At 36.6% G+C, this 20,646-nt stretch overlaps 2 protein-coding genes and 1 long non-coding RNA gene across 7 annotated transcripts; 1 reads left to right on the forward strand and 2 right to left on the reverse strand.

Annotated features, from left to right (window-relative positions):
* Positions 1 to 5,215: 5,215 nt before the first annotated feature.
* Positions 5,216 to 7,630, reverse strand: LOC131016499 (cytochrome P450 736A117-like). Its single transcript, XM_057945199.1, has 2 exons — positions 6,475 to 7,630; positions 5,216 to 5,930 (listed from the first exon to the last, which is right to left on the reverse strand). The coding sequence occupies exons 1-2, from the start codon at positions 7,438 to 7,440 to the stop codon at positions 5,325 to 5,327; spliced, it is 1,572 nt and encodes a 523-aa protein (XP_057801182.1). The 5' UTR covers positions 7,441 to 7,630; the 3' UTR covers positions 5,216 to 5,324.
* Positions 7,631 to 9,054: 1,424 nt separating this feature from the next.
* LOC131016502 (uncharacterized) lies at positions 9,055 to 9,650 on the forward strand. Its single transcript, XR_009099027.1, has 2 exons — positions 9,055 to 9,286; positions 9,366 to 9,650. It is a non-coding gene; the product is annotated as an uncharacterized LOC131016502 (long non-coding RNA).
* Positions 9,651 to 10,463: 813 nt separating this feature from the next.
* On the reverse strand, positions 10,464 to 14,374 carry LOC131016501 (protein NLP5-like). 5 transcript variants are annotated; one of them, XM_057945203.1, is made up of 6 exons: positions 13,580 to 14,370; positions 13,447 to 13,506; positions 12,191 to 13,381; positions 12,052 to 12,117; positions 11,148 to 11,955; positions 10,464 to 11,062 (listed from the first exon to the last, which is right to left on the reverse strand). In XM_057945203.1, exons 1-6 carry the CDS (start codon positions 14,219 to 14,221, stop codon positions 10,611 to 10,613), a joined length of 3,219 nt encoding a protein of 1,072 aa, XP_057801186.1. In that variant the 5' UTR covers positions 14,222 to 14,370; the 3' UTR covers positions 10,464 to 10,610. The 5 variants fall into 5 exon arrangements, with proteins under 5 accessions (XP_057801186.1, XP_057801188.1, XP_057801184.1 ...); XM_057945205.1 differs by having other exon boundaries at positions 12,191 to 13,375; positions 13,580 to 14,367; XM_057945201.1 differs by having other exon boundaries at positions 11,148 to 12,117; positions 12,191 to 13,378; positions 13,580 to 14,374.
* Positions 14,375 to 20,646: the final 6,272 nt, after the last annotated feature.

Genomic DNA, 20,646 nt, shown 5'->3' on the forward strand with positions numbered 1-20,646 from the left:
GGTTTCTCAGGATGGGGGAGTTGTTACGACCTCAACCGATGATGATCACCATGCTAACATTGAAGCCCATGAAGAGAACGATGAGCAGGAACCAAGCCTCGCTGAGCGACGTACACGCCGAAAGATAAGAAGGCCCATACGATTTACTACTTAATGCTTAATTTTCCTTTCATTATTTTTTGATATATTGGATATTTATTTTACTTTTGGGCCATGTATTAAGCCCGTAAATTAGGGCTTCGCTTCCTTCCTTTCCAAGTTATTGTTTCACCTTAAGTCCTTATAATGGCTAGGGATCAGTCACATATTGTTAGGTCCGAAGGGTCTTGAATAGGTGTATGGGGGGGAATACACTTATAGGCTATTTTTCGAAAATGAAACTTTAAATACAAACTGACTCAACCTGTTTACTGAAAAGAGTTTTGCCAAAGCAAGGTTGACGACTGATACTGAATCCTCTTCAATAAAGAGTTATCAGTTAAGTCAAAGACTTTGACTGATACACGTAAGGCTTCAGTAGAGTTTGATAAACAGAGAGATGTCATGAATCTTACTGACTATCAGAAGATAGATCAGTTAGACTAATAACACACGCAGCAGAAAACTTTTGTTTCAAAATAGCCTGTGATTTTAATCACGTTGTCAGCAGTTAAGTTTCTCTTTGCAATTAATCGGTTTTCAGTGTAGGAAAGCGAAAGCACAAGTAAAAAGGTAAATACTGAAAGCTGTAAATAACACAGAGATTTTTACGTGGTTTGGAAAACACTTCCTACATCCATGGTCGGTTGATCAGACCAACAACTTCACTGGGCATGTGCTTACGGGTGCACAGTAAACTGATGCGTGTGCTTACGGGTGCACAACAAACCTGAACGTGTGCTTGCGGCTGCACAACAAACCGAAACAACTGAAGAGCCTATCTTCAGTACCAACACATTGGGTTGGATTTCTCACTCCTAGCGCACACTGGGCACTAAGATCTCACGGAGATAGAACACTGGTCTGAACTCCTTTTCGACACCAACTCTCAATTCGGTTTGTTGAAAAGAGGTTTGAAAACTTGCCAACTAAACCACAAAGAACAAGTTCTTTGCAGTCAGTTTTACCTAGGCTTTGGATATGCAGTGACTAATTTTTGGCTTTGTGATTCTCTTCTTCGATTCAAACTTTGGGGAGGCTTGGTTTTGCTGAGTAACGAATTCGGCAGCGTTTCAGCTTATGTTGTTGAATCGGTGAAGATTGAAGTGATCCTCGAGCGCAATTTATAGGAGATGTCTTGAATAGATTCGTTGGCGGAGATGGTCTTCAAGATTTCTTCCGTTAGAGAGTAATTTGAACTTAGGCTGAGGCTTCAATCTTCGAGGTTCCTTGTTTGGTGAGAACGGCTACTTTGAAGAGCTGGAGATGGGACATCTTTGAAAAGGTAATCACCAAAAGGAATGGCCTCTGCAGAGAAAGGACGATCCTGAGATCTTTGCATTTAATGCGGCTGTACTTCTGGAGTGCGTGGCTTCCTTTGAACGGTGGAGGTTCAATCTGAGGAAGAATGTTTAACTGATACTTGACTTTAGTATCAGTCCGCTGAATCAACGTGGCGCGCATTAAGTAATCAGTCGAAACTGATCCTTCGACTGATAAGTCAAATATTAGTATTTGACTTTGCCTTAATCGTTACATCAGTTGGCATCTTCAGTCTTCGGTCTTCAGTCCTTCGTTCTTCAGTCTTCAGTCTTCAGAACAACAACTAAATTAGAAAAAGAACTCTAACACTTGAGTTCGAATAATTCTAGTCTATTACAAGTGAAACCTATTGATTTTGGTATCATCAAAACTAGGATTATGATATTTCATTAAGTTCCCAACACATATTATCAATCATCATAAAAATATATTCTTCTTTCGGCTTATTTTTGCGTGATCGTAAGGATTTGAGAAGTTTTATGCTCTCCTTAGCGTGAATATTAATACAAATCGTATTACAATTATGTTTTCTTACACTTGGTAGATCAACAATAAAGCGTGCATGCACAGAGTATGGCATTGGTAGGTGGCCAAGTAAAGAAAACACAAAAAGAATCCATCTCTCTTCCAAAGAGAAAGACCTAAGGATTCTCAACAAGATACAAACTCAGAAAGCACCTATCCAGTGGCGGTTCTGAGGGTGTGCGGGGTGGGAGACCGCACAGGGCCCCGAAAAATTGAGGGCCCCCGATTATATATAGGTCTATATATTTATATATACTTAAATAATTGATAAATGAATAACTTTATTAACTAGTTCAGTGGAAAGATGTTCTCTTCAAGTTATATGAAATCTTGTTGATGTAGGTTTGATTCTTGAGAGTTACAATTTTACATTTTTATTGCTTTGGGCCCTTTTCCTTCATTAAGTGGTGTGTGAAATTGATGATGAAAGTGTTATTAGTGATTTTGTTTAGTTATAATTTTATATTTTTATTGCTTTGAGGCTCTTTTCCTTCATTAAGTGGCGTGTGAAATTGATGATCAAAGTGTTATTAGTGATTTTGTTTCAAAATTTACAAGGATAGCAACACTTCTCAAGTAAATGTTTTAGTTTTTACATGCTTATTGTGTAATAAAATAATAATAATAATAAAAACTATCGCTCGGTAATATATATATATATATATATATATATATATATATATATATATATATATATATTTTTGTTTTATATTTTTGATACATTTTTAGCTATAAAAGGGACCCGATTTTAAATTTCGCACCGGGCCTTCCGTAGGTTAGCCCCGCCCTTGCACCTATCCTCCCATTGTTGAGGAGAAGACAGAGAAGGCGATGATAAATGTGAAATACAAAGAACAATAAAATTTGAGTTATGTCTCTCCTTGAAAGTGAGTAAGCTTTTTGAACAAGTGGCCACAAAACTGAAACTGAAGGTGGATACTTTCAAATTGAAATATGTGGATGAAGACAATGATGAGATCTTATTAACACGTGACACTGATTTGCAACTTTGTCCAAAGCGTCAGACAGAAACAGGGAAGACTTGTCTGCATTTTCTCGTTCAATTAATTTCTGCTTAAGCTCCTCTGCATTTTTGGTAGTTTCTGGAATGAATTTGCTTGGACATTCTGCACTTGATGGTGGCTCACAAGAATTTGTTTGTATCTTTCTCTTTTTATTGGATTCCTGGTGTAACAACTTGTTTTCTGTATGTAACCAACAAGTTGCAAAACTCAAATAATTCTAATGCGCAGAGTTGTTATTAACATTGTGTTCTCGAATGGTTGGTTAATATTTTGGATTGCACTAGGAAATCAAGTTTACTTTCATGAGGAGTTGAAAAAAAAGATATACTCCCTCCGTCCGCCAAAAGTAGACTACTTTGGTTGGGCACGGGATTTAATAAAATTGGTGATGATTTTGATGTAGTGGAGAAAGGGTCCCACCACTTTATGAGATGTGTGGTTGAGATTGAATTTGGGGTGGGTGTTATTGTAAATAAAGAGTGTTTGTAAGGATAAAAGATTAAAGTGGGTGGTGGGACCATTTCCATAAAAGGAAAGTGGTATATTCTTTGCGGACGCCCAATATAGTAAAAGTGGTATACTTTTGGCGGACGGAGAGAGTATATACCAACCAAAAGCACAAGAGAAAAGCACTAATTATTAAAATTTCATGGTCAATTTCAAACTGTTAGTCTGTCATACATTTTTTCTTTTTCGTTTTCTGGCTAGTCATTTCCTTTTCCATGAACTGCATTACAATTTGAAACATGCTTAAAGTCAAGTTTACAAAGAAAAGAATTTCGATTTTCGTGGCCATACATCTTAGATGAAAAATGCAAGTAATGAGGAGCATCAAATAAATAATTTTAATTACTAGTTTATAGGTCATTTTATGTAGGGTAAAGTAGAAATTTAGCCCCTATCAATGACACTTATATGGCCTATGGCACTCTATAATTAAGATTCAATCAATCAGGACTCCCATGTTCCAATTTTGGTACAATTTCATTCAATGTAGTATATACACGACTTAGGTTTAGTGTATCATGTATACTAATAGAAAAAGAGTTTTGGGCACAACATGTGGATTGCATATTTTACCCTTAATACATGTTTTATATTAAGGTTATTTATATTTATATTTATATGAATATATTAATTCATTATATATTACACTAAATCTATTTGATATATATCTATAGCTATTGATAAGGCTTATAAATAAATATATATATCCAATAAATTATATTTAGTAGAAGTAATAAACTAATAGATTTTCTACAAAAAATGTTGTAAGAGATAATAGAATTTAAATAGATCAAATTGTTAATTGAAAAATTAAATATAATAAATACTCCATTTGGGGCACGGGAATTTAGGAGATTAGTTTAGAGAGTTTAGTGTAAGTTTTAACTTGTTTTAAAACTCTCTCATAAGCAATTAACTAAATATCTCTCTCATCTTCTCTGTGCTACGCCGCCGACCAACATTATCACCATAACCGTGAACTCACACAAGCAAACTGCACAATCAAGCCAAAAATTGATCCAATCTAAAAGCAAAACTGATCCAAAATGAATTCATAATGAAAGATTTAGTTTTATGAGAGGGAAATCAAGAAGAGGGGGGAACTGGGCTCTTCCAGACCCGGGGATGAAGAGAGGACAACGGCGACAATGCCTAGATCTGAGAGAAGTCGGGATGTAGGGCTAGGGCTCAGGGTGGTGGTGGTCATGCGATGGCTGCTGCCATCATAGAGACAGAGAAAGGACGAAGACGTGGCAGTGGATTTGGTTGAAGAGAGAGGAGAGCCGACGGATCTGGGTGGCAGAGGAAGGGCGTGGGAGGGGGCGCCGCTGTTGTCGCCGGAATTTCTGGTGGTTCGACGGATCTAGGTGGCCTAGGAAGGGCGCCACTGTTGTCGCCGAAATTTCTGGGGGAGTGTTCTGGTTGTGAGGGAGAGGATGGAAGGGCGAGGGGTGTTCGGCAGTGGTCGTGGCTCGTCGGCGGCGACTTTGCCGAGAAGGGGGAGGAGATGGGCGGCAGGTTTGGGTGTGTTCCAGAAATGGGGCGGTGGGTTTGGGAGAATAGGTTAGAATAGTTTAGGGTTTCACCTTTTATAGTGTAATTAGGGCAGGATTAATTAAATGTAATAATACCCTAATTTTAACTAAAAATAGAAATGTGTCTATATTATTGGGACATCTCAATAAAAAAAGTGTGTCTTCAATAATGGGACGGATGGAGTATTATATTTATATTTTTTATTTTGTCAAATAAGATAACATTAATTATGCATACAACGTACGCTCTTTCCAATAGTATCATAGTTTCTCAAGACTCACAAATAGGAACAACACATAGTGGGAACTTTCTATGAATAGTGAGCCCATCACCTTCAACCATGTCCAGATCTTCCCCCCTCTCTCCACTTGGTAATGCAAACTCGAATCGGAGCACTAGATTTGCCAGCACGAGCTCCACAGCTCCGAGGGCGAATGCAGCGCCAGGACATCCCCTCCGGCCAGCGCCAAATGGGATGAACTGAAACTGCCCTTTCAAATCAACACAACTATTCAAGAATCTCTCTGGCAAAAACTCCTCTGGATCTTGCCAAAGTAACGGATCCCTCCCAATAGCCCACGCGTTGATGACCACTCGCGTTCTTGCAGCAATGTCATAGCCTAGCAGTTTAACATCGTGTGTTGATTCTCGTGGAACGAGTAGAGGGAGAGGAGGGTGCAGCCTCAAGGTTTCCTTGATCACAGCTTTCAAATACTGGCATTTATCTAAATCTGCTTCGGTTATGGTCGAATTGCAGCCTGCAATGCTTTTCAGTTCTGTCTTCAATTCGGCCATGATCTTCTTGTGTCGTATGAGTTCGGACAACGTCCACTCGAGAAGTGTGGACGTTGTATCTGTCCCAGCTGCAAACATGTCCTGCAACACAGATCATTTTGAAAGATGAAAATGCAGCTCGCAACACGCATTTGTATGAAAATATTTCTTAAGGTTTATTAACTATTAATAATCAATTATTAGCTTACAATTTTAAATTACATGCTAAATAATAATATAAATATCCAATTGGATATAGTCAATCCTAATTAATAATTAGGAAATTGAATTAACGAGTTGATGAAAGAACAAAGAAGCATTAATTTTAGTAGATTTGGCATCAATTAATTTCTTTGTTTAAAGATGTATACTTGAAAGATACTTGGCTTCATGAATCAATTATCAGAAATCTCACCACAAACTCATCGAAACATCTCCTTTAGGCTTCACAAAATGCACATATATATCACAAACTATGAACCTCAGCTCACCTATAGATGAAAGCTATGTCAATTATTCACTCCCTTTTATGAATTCCACAAAAACAGTATTTGCATTTCCTAAAACAACAAAAAACAGAACAATTGGCATACAATCTCTATTCTCCAGATAGGATAGGAAAAAAGAAGCAAAGGAAACAACTCACTAAAATGAGAGCTTTAATGGAGATTTCATCAAGAACAAAGCCATCCCTCTCATTCCTCTGCACATCAAGCAAAACATCCACAAAATCCTTCTTGCCTTCGCCTCCGCCTCTCTCACCTCTCTCATCCATGTGCTCCCTCACCACAAACTCCAAAACCTCATCAAGATCTTTGGCAATTTCCCTAACCTTACCACTTACCGCATTCACATACTTGGTCCAAGAAAGCCACGGAACGAACTCGCCCACGTCGAAACTACCCAACAACACCCCCAACTCTTCCAGAACCTTCTTGAACTTCCCACCATCACTAAACTTCCTGCCTAAGGCCACTCTGCAAATCACATCATTAGCAAAGGCAGCAAACGCATCGCTCAAATTCACCACCGATTTCGAACTCTCCCTAATCCTCTCCATCATCAACAGCACCTCCTCCTCTCTAACACTTCGGAAAGATTGAACTCTCCTGCTGCTCAAGAGGTGATTGACGCAAATGCCCCTCACCTGCCTCCAATACTCACCGTAGGGAGCAAAAGCTATGTCTTTGCAATCATAAATCCCATTTGCTACAGATGAATAGGGCCTATTTGAGAAGACTTGATCATGGGTTTTCAATATCTCACTAGCTGCATCGGCTGAGGAGACAACGAGAAATGGCACGTTGCCGAGATGGAGCAGCATCGCCGGCCCGTGTTTTTGGGCCAGAGATGAGAGATTCCTGTGCGGGCTCGAGCCCATTTGGTGCAGATTCCCGATTATAGGAAGCTTTAGGGGTGATGGTGGGAGATTCTTCGAGGGTTTTGGAGAGGTAATAAGCCGTTTTTTAATCAAGAAAATGGCGAAGAGAAAAAGGGGGAGAAGAGAAATCGTTGGCAGGCGAGGATTTTCTTGGACATTGATGGTGTTAGGAAACATGATTTTATTTTTTCTAGTTTTGTCCGAAATTTGTGTTTCGTGAATCATATTCATCAGCTTTTATTATAAGCGGCAGTTATAATAACAATACTAATAATGATAATAATAAATAAATAGAGGGTATTTTGTAAGCATGTACTGTTTCTGTTTTTGAGGGAGAAAAGGAGATGGCATATTTAGATAAAGTGAAGTCGCACAGCTTTTGAAAAACTAGCTTTAATTTTACTCAACCAAGTGTTTGGTTGTTTGTGAATAGCAAGTTGCTACAAACTAGCTTTCTTCAGAGTGATTTATCATTAAGAGAAGGGTGATTCTATTTATAATCCTCCTTTTTACTAAGCCCCTTATTAAATAATAATAGTAATTAAAGAAAAATTTACTATTTTACCATATATTCTATAGCCCTCAAATTAAATTCAGTATAATCAATTTTTATCATTTCTATTTCTTTCGAACCACAAGTTGCTGGAGTTTTATTCTAATTACGCAAAGACTAGAATTTTCCATTTTAGATGTATTATCACTCTTTTTCTTTCTTCTTTTACGAAAAAAAAAATGATGTCTTGCCTTCCATTATTTATATGAGGTCGTTCTGCTATGAATTTGTGTATTAAAAAGGAAGAAAGAAAGAGATAATCTTAAATGCTTGTGTTAAACTCTTGATATAGGCTTGATTCCAAAGCTTGCATCATTTGCCACTGTGTTGAAGAAATTGTCTGAGTTATTTTTGATTCGGTAAAAAATGGTGTGGATCATTGCTGAAATAGAAATTTTATTGAAAGAAAAAGTAAAGGAAAAAACAACAAGAATCTAAACCCTTGAAAGTACAAGATCCGCTAATTCCACGTGGTCCGCATTAACACTTCAGTCATCATTGGTAGTTCAGTGAGACTTTCGTCCAGTCAAAACATCAGTTTTTGACTTTGTCTTTTCACAGCTATCTTCAGTTGAGGTCTTCATCTTCAATCTTCAGCAATCTAACTAGGCACATGAACTCTAACAGAGTTCGAAAAGTTCTAGTCTATTACAATAAGAAAAAAGAGTTTTGGTATCATCAAAATTAAGGATATGATATTTCATTAAGTTCCCAACAATTCGAGTTTTTAACCTTGAATTCAAAATTAGAAATAATATTGGTTGTGAATTCCAATTTTAATACTTGAATTCACAACCAACACTATTTTTAGTTGTGAAATCAAGCTTAAAATTTAAATTCACAACTGAATTACTAATGTTAGTCGTTAATTCAATTTTTAAAGTTTGCATTCACTACTAAAAATATTATTGGTTGTGAATTCGAGCTTTAAAATTCGAATTCACAAACATTACTATTTATAACTCGAATTCAAGTTTTAAAACTCGAATTCAAGCATTAATATGTGGATAACATTTTCAAAGTTCACTCTTATTTTAAATCAAATACTAATATTTAAATTAACATAATTTTTTTGTTAACAATTAATCAAACTCATAAATAATTATATTTTGATATTTTTACATAATATAAAATTTTAAAAATAAATAAATATGTTATGCCCATGCATTTCTGGGGGGACTAGTTGTTGTTGTTTTTTTTTTTTTTTTTTTAATAATAGCCCTAAATACGTTTCAAAAAAATAAAAACAATAGCCCTAAATAAAATTATAAAGAAACTGTAAAATTTAGGGAAGGAGATGTGAGAGGTACTGATAGTTGGACCTCATAATGGGCTTGGCCTATTCCCACCTCTTGGATTTGAAGTACACGGCCTATTTAAATCAGTAAGGGCTGCAATACATAAAAGCAAACCCTAGGGTTCATTCTCACCGCTGCAATCTCATCGTTGCTCATCGTTGCTCATCGTTGCCGATTTCCAGGTGATTCTGTCATCAGAGTTTCTCTTTCAACCATGAGAGCTAAGGTAAATATTTGGTTGAGATTATTCGTTCATAACAGATACTAGTTTTAAAATGTATGACTAATTTAATCATGTGTAACAGTGGAAGAAGAAGCGTATGAGGAGGTTGAAGAGGAAGCGCAGAAAGATGAGGCAGAGATCCAAGTAGTCTACCAATTCTCAGCGCGTCCTTTCTAGTGTTTCACTTTCGTTTAAGTTTCAATTTCTCGAATTTTTTTATTTAGGCTTATGACTCTTCTGAAACTACATGTTTTTGCATCTTCTCTTTAATCAATTGAGATTTTCGTTATAATCTGTGTTATATTTGTTTACTTGTAACCTGATTTTGTTTTAAGTGCTTATATGATTGCATTTTTAATCTTTGTTATAATCGGTGATTTGATTGAGTTTGAAATTGTTTTTAGGATTGAAAGGAGTTGCTTTAGTAGTTTCTGGGAATGATCTTTGTGATGACATTGTTATAAGATCTGAATTAAATTTTAGTTGCCAAAGCAGTGTGAGCTGACTGTAGTAACAAACCGTTTTCAAACCTTTTAGTTCCTTTCTTAAACACCATTTTAAAAGCTTGAAGCTTCAATTTCCTCCGAAAATTAAAACCAGATATCTCTTATGGATTAATAAATTAATCTTAATTTCATAATTTGACATCTTATTTTGTTGTTTCATTACATAAGTCTTATTGGGTTGAATGTATTTTCTGCAATGCCTATGAATCCTTTTCCTTGCTTTGTTTTGAGGAGGCTGTATTTGTTGTTAATGGTGACTTAGATTTACGTATGACTGGGCGTATTATGAGTATATAGAGAATGCGAGTTTATCTATGTTTCTATCTTGACTGAGTCATAGTTTAAATTTTCTTACTTCATGTGTTTCATTACCTATTTATAAAAGATTCAGCTGCATTTTTATATGGTTATGTGCTCTAAAGCTGAAAGCATATCACGAGTAGATTCCTTAAATTTTTGTATGCTCACGTTTTACATCATTTTACATGAACGCCACTTTCCCCCTTAAATTTATAAAACCAATATTTGTTCGTATTGCCACATTTTCTATCACATCTCATAATAGATAAAAAGGCATAAGGATTTTAACTGCGAGTCCCTTTCCTTCAATCCTATACTTAAAACCTGATAAACAATATTTTAACAAACTAAAGTTGATTTCATAACAAGCAAAAAAATAAATCATCCTATAATTACATTGTAATAATAAAAATTTTGGGCATCATAATTATTTTGTTATCAATTTGTACATACAAAGGGAAAAAAACAATGCACCAAATTTTTTAAAACAGAAATGATAGAGAATGTCTTGATACAGCTTTTCACCGAACCAACAGTTGGATGCAAGTCTTGCCTGTTGCTGTTTGTGTTTTTGGACAAAGTTGCAGATCATCATCCCTAATTAATAAGATCTCATCGTAATCTTCATCCAAATATTTCAATTTGAAAGTGCCCATCTCCAGATTTAGTCTGGTGGCCACTTCTTCCATAAGCTTTGCCACTCCTAATGACAGAGACAACTCAAACTTTATGTTATCTTTATATTTCACCTTTATAATCACCTTCTCGACGCCTTTTGTGTTTGTTTGTGTCACGTCTCGATCGGGAGATGTATCCAATGGCTGAAGGTTGTTGGTTGATGGTCGTGAATCTTGCTGAGAATCCATAACACTTTCTCTTCCAAAGAGGGATGGATTATTTTTGTGATTTTCATTACATGGCCACCTATCAATGCCACAATCTCTACATGCACGCTTTATTGTTGATCTTCCAACTGTAAGAACAAATAAACTTTCATTCTTATTGTTAGAGATAAATTTAATTACAAGAAAGGTCTAACAATAGTTGTCTATACTCACCGCCAAGCACTTGTGCAACATCTTGTAGCTTCTTCCCGAAATGTGGCTTGAGAATCTCGAGGCTGAGATGGAGATTTGTTTTCCTTTTTCCTCTGTTTGCCCTCTTGGAATCTGAAGCAGCAGCACTGCATTCTTCTGCTTCTTGGTGAACCTGAGCATGTTGATGCTTGTATTGCACACTTTTAAATTTGATTGGAAACACACCTGCCTGCTCTGATTCAGAGGGACCGAGTTTGTTTGCCTCAGAAAATTCGATAACATCAACCACCAATTCCTCTCCTAGTTGTTTCCCAGATGCCATCTTAAATGACCTGAGCTGATGCTTCATTACTGGCAGTAGCAAGCTCAAGAAGGACCGAACATATTCACATGTTGGAGGACCTTGGTAGAGAAAGAACTCCACAACATAAACAAGGTAACCAGTGTGTGAACTTTGCAAACAAATTGCAAAACAAACATCACGTCTATCACTCATCTCATAATGTGATAGGGGCTGATCAACACTGCTGAATGCACATAAATTTTGACAAAAACATGACTTGTTTTCAGATGCCAATACCATCCCAACAATCCCTTTTCTAGCTTGGACATGAATCCAACGACTTTCATCTTTATCTCTACGTTTCCACCATAATTGGTTAGTAGACAATGCGAGTTGCATGCAACTCATATTAGTATTAGTAATACTAACACATTCTCTATTAGGAACCCAAACATTTGCCATATGGAGTTGGGGAAGGTCGCCCCCAGTGATCAGTTTAAGGACATTGCGGATTTCAGTTAAAGCTTTTTTCCTGCAAGAGAGAGTCTGATCCAAATAGAACATATTATGGCAGAAGCAGAGTTTTACAAGTGAATTGGTGTAAAAATAGATAAGCATGTTGCTGAAAGAATTGAAGCATACATTGACTGGTTCATTTGCTAAAAATCTTGGGTGGAAGTCTATGTGAGTTGAGCACAGTTTTGCTACCTACATGGAAATGAACATTATTTTCACATTGACTTTATATAATCACAAAGTATGAATTAAGAAGACACAGTACCTCCAGTGCTCTTCCGCTGTTTCGAAGATCAGAATAATAAAATCCAAGGAACTCCAGCACACCGACACACTTGTCACTGTCTTCATCATCAAGTATGGGTAAAGCTAAGTATCCTCGATTACAACAAAGCATTGCATAGTTTCTGATTGGAAATTCTTTGGTAGTGTAATAAAAGAGGTCTGGGGTGATTTCAGGATGCCCATTTCTGAAGACACGTCCGGGGGGTCCAAGTTCCTCTTCTCTGGCTTCATCACCCATACAATAGTAATGTGCCATACATTTCTTCCTAAATAAACCTATACCTTTTGCAAGACAACCAACAGCATAAGGCTGATCTGAAGTTTCTAGATAACACCTATTCTCCACCATTTTGGGAGCCCAAAATTGTACTATCCATTTATTGTGCTTCCTACCTTTGACTGCTATTTTCTCCATAAAAGCTTCCATCTTCCCCTTGATAAGTAGGGAGTTGCTTTTAACATGATTTGTACATAAGCCTTTTCTGGTTGGCAAGCGAAAAACCCATCCTTTGTCCCTACCAACGGAGGAGGGTTGTAGGCAACACGAGTCAACCGTCTTCAAGTATGTTGTCATGTTCAACTCGCAAAAGTTTTGCTTGTAGGACTTCATCACAGTTAAACTATCAATTGATTCGCATTCAATTGCATTCAGCTTTAGAGATTCCTCTAATAGTTGTTTTCCCCATACAAATGTAAAGATTTTGAGATTCATCTCCATTATCCTTAAGAGCAATTGCAGAGAATAATCACCGTATGCATCTTGTGTACATTTCGGTTGAAGTAAAAACTGAATGACGTACAGCTTGTTGCTTTTGGTTATATGAGAAATTGCAAAACAATAGGACATTCTAGCCCTCTGGGTATAGTGCGCCAACGGATTCTTAGATATAGTTAAATCACATAAATTCGAGTGGCAGCTACTAATATCTATTCGTAGCTTATGAAATTGACAAGCCTCAAAATAGCCTTTCATAGCATAATCACTACCATCCAATGAATCGACCATCTTACTTTGAGAATCTATGAAAGATGCTATTTCCATGCAGCATAAGTTGGTGTCCATGTTGACACACTGCTGGCATGGAACCCAAACTTGTGCCAGATGTAGTCGCGGAACTGTCGCCATAGCCAATTCAAGTACCTCTGTGATTTCGCTCTCAGGTTGCTGCTTCTTAAATAAAAAAATTGAGTCACTGAATAAGTTTATTAAAAGATGAGTAGGAATGCTATGTTTACCATTTTGTTTGCGGAGCCGCTAATAGAAATGGAATTGTGAGTGGACCTCAACCCTGCAATCTGTATGCAATAATAAATGTGATTAGTATGAATCAAAATGCTATTGTAGCTAGGATTCCTTGAGAAGAATAACCTGTAGTGCTCTATCCAATATAGAAAGCGGATCTTTCCAATTTAAATAACTCCCATGCAAGAGCTCCAACACACCATAGTATTGATAAGTATGGGAATCAAATAGAGGCACTGCCATGTAACTTCTAAAGCCGCAGCGTGCAGCTTCATCCCTCATGGGAAATTCATGGGTAAAATAGAGCCTCAAATCGGGTGAGGATTCGGGTTGCTTATTCCGATACGCCCGTCCTACAGCTCCAAGATGCTCATCATCTCCTCCTCCGACGTCCACAACATACACATGGTCCCTGCTTAGCTTCCTGTACCAACACTCCCCCTTTGTGAGACAATAAACAAGAAAAGGGTGGTGTGAGCAAGACAGGTAGTGATGGCGCCCCTCCACTTTTACTACTCCCCAAAACTGCACCATATAACTAGTATATATCCAACAGTGCGCGGATGCAACATGGTTGAGCAGAGTTATGATTTGTGGATGGTCTAATTTCTCATACAAAACCCATCCCATCTTCGATTCCTCATGTGCCAAAGCGCCTTCTTCCAAATCCTGTTTGAAATCAGATATTGAAGAATATTTGTTATGACATTCCACTCCTCCTCTTAGGATCGACAACACACGTACATGTTCCTCATTCTCCCAAGCCATCACACATGATGAATTGCCGAGAAAGTATTTTCTTGGGAATAACTAACACCCTAGCTAGCAGAGGAAGGTGACTTGCATTGTTACTCTTTCAACATCAATAATGCAAACTAATAAAATTAGTGCTTCAGTCAAAATAATAATTAAGGTGGTCTTAGCATAATCAATAAAATAAAGGTGGTAGTTTAGTAAGATTCGAGCAATCGATTTAGCTTGCTTATTATATGCTTTTATCAGCTATTAGCAGAGAGTTGGTGTAACTTCACATTAATAAATTGTTAGAATTGAATAATTGAGACAAGAAGTGCAACTCAGTTGGTAAGATGTTTCCCCTTCAACCAATAAGTCGGGGGTTTGAGTCACCAAGGGGGGAAATGGGGAACCATTATTGATCATCTTTTCAAAAAAAAAAGAATTGAATAATTGTAATAAACTAGAACGTCCATTCGTGCGATGCACGGCAAACATCGAAATTAAATGACATGTTTAAATAATAAAAAAATATTGAATAAAATTAAAATATAAATAAATAAAAAATATATTTTAATAATAAAATAAAATAATTCACATCAATTACTCAATAAAATCTTGAATTTGAAACGTATATTTTCAACTTTGTATAAAGTATAATGATAATTATAATTATTAAATAAATTTAAATTATTTGATAATGAAAATTGACATTACACATTATTATTATTATTATTATTATTATTATTATTATTATTATTATTATTATTATTATTATTATTATTATTATTATTATTATTATTATAGAGTATTAACTGTCATAATAAATAAATCAATATTTTCATACACAAATATAAATAAAAAGTTGTAAAATGTCAATGAAGAGAGAAAAAAAAATATTTTTAATTTCAATTTTTAATGATTTATTCATTTCAAATTCATTTTTGATGATTTTTTATACCATATTAAAGATTTTTTTCAAGAACTTAAATTTAAGATGTAGTATATTAAGTATTTTTTCATGAATTAAATTTGATGATGTTTAGAAAAAAATTAAAGAAAAAAAAAAGAGAAAAATAGTGAAAAAATTAGTAAAAGAAGAGAGAGAAAAATGGAAGGAAAAATTGGAGGGAAAAAACTCATCTTTTATATATTATATAGATTTTACAATATATAATACTCCTGGGCACCGCTATTAAAAAGAATAGTGATTAAATGATAAAAATGATAGATAGTGATGGAGCCCACAACTTTTTATGAGAGATAGTAATTTCCTTTTTTTGGAAGGAGCCGTTATTAATGGGATAGACGAAAAAAAAGGAGCTACTCCCTGCTTCCCATTATTTCCGGCCACATTCTTTTCGGCACGGAGATTAAGAAATGTATAATTAGTGTTTAATTAGTATGGTCCCCTACAATTTAACTTTTTTATGATACTTAATTAAAATTTTAATCCCAACTAACTTTATAACTACTTATTTTATTTATTTATAATTTATTTATTTAATTTATTTTAGATCATTTAATTAAAAAATCTGTAAACACTCAAATTAATTTAAAAATGAGATTGCAGCGCTTTGCTATTCCATTTACTTAATCAAAGTAAACTCAAATTAATTTAAAAAATGAGATGGGCGGCTGTTTGTTGTTCCATTTAAATTTTGCCTTCAAATTTTAAATCATTAAATTAAAATTTGAAAAAACTCAATTTAATCAAAAAAAGTTAAATTGGCTGCTGTTTCAATAACAAAAAAAAAAAAAAAAAAAAAAGAGTGCAGGAACAGACAAGATAAAGAAAAGGCGGCAGCTCAAATTTGTTGCCTCCAAATATTTTCATTTCATAACATTTGAACGCATTTTTAGTTTCCCATCAAATTCTACACTATAAATATGCCATCATTTGGCAGTTGAATCTGATCACTTGCATCTCCAAAAAAAACCAAAAAACTCTAAGATATGGTGAGCAAAAACCTCTCTAATCAAGATAGGAACAAAATAGTGCAATATCTTCTAGCAAATTTGAAGAATGACAAGCCTAGATATGGAGTCACGAAGGAGGCTGCATCACTCTTCAATTCCTCTCAACGCAACATTACTCGTCTTTGGGCCGCTGTGAATAAATAAAAGGAAAATGGTGAGCAAATATATCTAACAAATGCCAAACCAGGAGCTGCTAGGAGAAAAAGAGTTAGTGTCAACATAGAGCTAATTCAAAGCCTAGAGCTACACAAAAGATCAACCATTCGACGACTTGCAGTTGGGATTAATCAAAGCAAAAGCACTGTTTGGAGATGGGTAAACAAGGGGCTGATCAGAGTGCATTCAAGTGCAATAAGCCTGATCTCACAGCCCCAAACAAGTTGCTGCGACTGCGGTTTTCATTAGAGGCATTAGAATTTGATCGCATTATGTTGGCTTTGAAGTTAAGGCTATGGACAACACCGTTCACATAGATAAAAAGTGGTTCTATATCACAAAGGCAGCACATAGATTTTACCTAACACCGGCTGAGGGAGATCCTCACCGCACATGCAAGAGTAAGAGTTTCATAAAGAAGGTAATGTTTGTGTGTGCTGTTGGTAGGCTAATATTTTCAGATTCAGGGGAATACTTATTTGATAGGAAGCTTGGAATCTTCCCATAAACGGAACAAGTTCCTGCCAAGAGGAACAACAAAAACTAGACCAGTGGGCACAATGGAAACGAAGCCTATTCAATTTATCACCAAGGAGGTCATGAAAGACCGCTTCATAAACAAGGTATGCAAAGGACCTAAAGTATGTATGCAATGTGGAAGTGCTATATATTTTATTTTCAAATGAATTTGAAATTGTTCTTTCATTTTTTGTTTTTAAAAATAGCTTGTACCAGTCATAATTGCAAAGTGGCCCGCATTTGCAAGTAAACTGATCTATATTCAGCAAGATAATGCGAAATCCCATATTCATGACTCAAACCCCGATTTTAGGGCTGCAACCACTGCTCAAGGATTCGATATAAGAATAGTTCATCAACCACCAAACAGTCCGGATACAAATGTGAATGACCTGTGATGGTTTAGAGCTATTTAGAGCATTCAAATTGAATCTGCGTGTTACAATTGTGATGATCTTGTGGACTCAACCTAAACACTACGCTAGATTGATTTGCAATAGAACAAGGACACTCTAGCAGTGGTAAGCTAACCCAATGTCGTCTCTCAAGGAAGATTTATAAGGGCAATTAATTATGTCACAAGAAAGCTATAAACTAAGGATTGAAAGATGTAAAATTATCTAAAGCTGGGAAAATAAACTTAACTAGAAACTTAAACTAAAGAATTATCTAGGCATGAAAAATAATTATTAACTAATGCTTGTAAATTAAACTTAACTAAAACTTAATCTTAAAATTATCTAGGCAAGAAACTATTAAACCCTAGGCAAGATTTAAACGAACTTAAAGTAAAGGAATTAACTAGGCAAATTGAATTTAAATAACTTTAATTAAAAACTTCTAATCTAATCTAACTAGGCAGAAACGAAATTGCAGAATTTAAAGTGCAGAATCTAAAGGAAAGCATAAACATGAAAGCAAGTAAATTAAATTAAATACCGAAATACCGTAAAACGTCGCAAAGATGAAACTACTGTCACTCAATTCCAATCTTCGAAACAAAACTAAGCTAAACTAAACTAAACTTGAATTTAAAGAACTATACTAAACTAACTAGAACAGAAATCGAGACTAAGACTAAGAAAGCAATAAAAACCTAAACTTTAGCTAACTAGGCGGAAACTAAAGATTAGGGCAAAGAGATTATCTAACTAAGCGCCTGGAGGCAGAAGGATTCTTTTCTTCATTCACGTTCAGCCCCTTTTATAGACTTCCTTCAACCCTAATTATCATCACACTTGCCTTGCAAAGCTGGACTCTAAAGAGAATAGAATCGTGTAAACATAGGTAAGCCCAGCTGGCGTGCTCTGCAAGTCATCTCAACTCTGGCGAAAATAGTAGCTCTGCAACATTAGCGAACTCTGGAAACTCGGCTCTGTAAAGTCATGGCAAAGCTGAAAGTCAGCTCTGCAAAGTTCAGATCTGGCGAGTAGTGCAGAGCTGAAAAGTCAGCTCTGTAAAGTTGACTCTGTCGATCTTACTCTGCTCTGGCAAATTTACTTTGGCGATCATGGCAGAGCTGGAAGTCAGCTCTGGCGGTCATAGCAGAGCTGGAAGTCAGCTCTGGAAATTTAGCTCTGGCGAGAGTAACTCTGCTCTGGAACTTAAGCGAACTCTGGTGCGTCATCTCTGGAAAGGTAGTCAGAGCTGGAAGTCAGCTCTGGTGGTCATGACAGAGCTGGAAGTCAGCTATGTCGAGTTCAGCTCCGCTGATTTAGCTATGCATAGGGAAGTTCAACTATGTCGATTTCGGCTCTGACTCTACAATTCAGCTCTGCTCTGCTACAGAGCTATCCTCGTAGCTCTACTCTGCTACAGAGCTATGCTCGCAGCTCTGCTATGGCGAGGGCTTTTCAGCTCTGTACAACAGAGTGTGCCTAAAAACGTCATTCTTAACCCAAAATCTCCAAAATTGCACTCTTCCATCTATATATAAAACCTAAATCTCCTGCAAAGCATAAAACAAACCATAAAACACACCAATTTCCAGAAGATTTAACTTAAAATATGCATATGCAAACCCCTAAAATTAGAACAATTAAGCATAAATTACTTGTCAAGGCAGTTGAGGAATCTTATGCACAATTATCTCCTCATACACTAAACAATGTTTTTCTAAGTTTGCAGTCATGTATGGTGGAGATAATGAAACAGAGAGGTCATAATGCATACAAGATCCCACACATGAGGAAAGATGCACTAATGAGAGCAAACCAGCTGCCAAGGGACTTGGAAGTGCCTATAGAATTGATGGAAGAGTGCATTAAGTACATGAATGAAAATGCACCAGTGCATTTGGTGCAAGAGTTTGTGGAAAAGTTGGAATATCCTTTTCCACGGCAAGGGCTACTAAATGAAATCCTACCGTTAGGAATATAGGGCTACTAGTTTTATTTTATTAAAAAACAAATGCTATAGAACAGTGAGCTGTTTTAGTGTGCAAATCAGTTACTACATTTTGTAAAGGAAAGGTTTTGGCTATTTTGAATGAATGAAAATTAGTTTTTGGAGGTTGCAACCATGTACTAAGAGCAAACCATGTATGCAGCCTATTTTGCATCAATGAAAAATAGTTACACCAGATACCAGATACAACAACATCAAAGAGGGCACCAGGCGGCCCCAAACCATCAAACACCAGATACAACAACATCAAAGAAGACACCAGGCGGCCCAAACCATCAAACACCAGATACAACAACATCAATGAAGGCAGCAGACTGCATCAAACAGCCCGTTACATCAACATCAAAGATGACACCAGACGGTCGTTCACATAATGCAATCAAACATATATCCTCTACTTTCAAAAAAATTTCTTAGAAATTAGACAAAAAAAAATCACCACATAAATTTGTCACATAGCATTCATCATTTCAGCACGTTTTATACCAACAACCAACAATGCATGCATGCTTCAATCCCCACTGTAAGCACATAAAAAATCAGAGAACAATCCCAAAAGGAAACTTCTCACCGAATAAGGAAACATTTGCTTCAATATTTGGAATCTTGTAAGTTCCTTCTTCATCACAGGCTGCTCCTCCGTTTTCAGGGACGAGCGTCCACCCACCAAAGTCCGTATCGTCTAGTGCATTTGCGCCGTACACTCCAAGGGACCACGACGACAGTGTGTCGGCCGCAATAAGCCCAGAGAGATCCTCATCGTTCTCAGTGGATTCAGACGGAGATTCTGGAGAGGCCGGGGAGTTATTGGAGGTTGCGACAGGTTCACATCCGACGGGGAAGCCTTGGATCTGAGAGTTTTTCTCAAGAAATGGCGAATTGAACACCAATCTCCGCCGAATCGACGGAGAGTCGGTGGAGGCGGCGGGGTGAAAGGGGGAGCCTTCGCTCTCAGTTCCTTCCTCACAATATGGCCAATCGCTGCCAAATCTGTGCCGAATTGACGGCGAATCAACGACGGAAGGTGGGTGTAGGAGGACGCTGCTCAGAGATGTCGGATCTTCCTCACAAGAGCTGTTTTTCGTCATCGCGGTGGACCAAGAGTGAAAACCCGAGCTTGAATGACGATTCAACGGTGAAAACCCTAGAGGAGCAGAGGGGTCGAGCAATGAGAGAGAGAGATAGAGATATATACGAGAAGTTGCGGCTAGGGTTAGATTGAATAATGAAAAAAAGTAGAGTTAAATAGGTTATAATTAGTGTTTAATTAATGAGTTAATTAGTGACTCTAATAAAGTGTAATTTTAACTTATTTTAGAAAGTAGACAGAAATAGTGGGACAAACCAAAAAAAAAACGTGGCCAGTTTTAATGGGACGGAGAGAGTATTATTAATAG

The sequence above is a fragment of the Salvia miltiorrhiza genome, chromosome 3 (assembly GCF_028751815.1).
Source record: "Salvia miltiorrhiza cultivar Shanhuang (shh) chromosome 3, IMPLAD_Smil_shh, whole genome shotgun sequence".
Taxonomy (NCBI): Eukaryota; Viridiplantae; Streptophyta; class Magnoliopsida; order Lamiales; family Lamiaceae; genus Salvia; species Salvia miltiorrhiza.

Coding starts and splice junctions, on each gene's coding strand:
- LOC131016499 (XM_057945199.1), bottom strand. CDS start 7,440: ATGAATATGATTCACGAAACACAAATTTCGGACAAAACTAGAAAAAAT. Junction 5,931..6,474: donor CCATTAAAGCTCTCATTTTA/GTGAGTTGTTTC, acceptor TCTGTGTTGCAG/GACATGTTTGCAGCTGGGAC.
- LOC131016501 (XM_057945200.1), bottom strand. CDS start 14,221: ATGGCTTGGGAGAATGAGGAACATGTACGTGTGTTGTCGATCCTAAGA. Junction 13,507..13,579: donor TATTGGATAGAGCACTACAG/GTTATTCTTCTC, acceptor TATTGCATACAG/ATTGCAGGGTTGAGGTCCAC. Junction 12,118..12,190: donor ACAGCGGAAGAGCACTGGAG/GTACTGTGTCTT, acceptor ATTTCCATGTAG/GTAGCAAAACTGTGCTCAAC.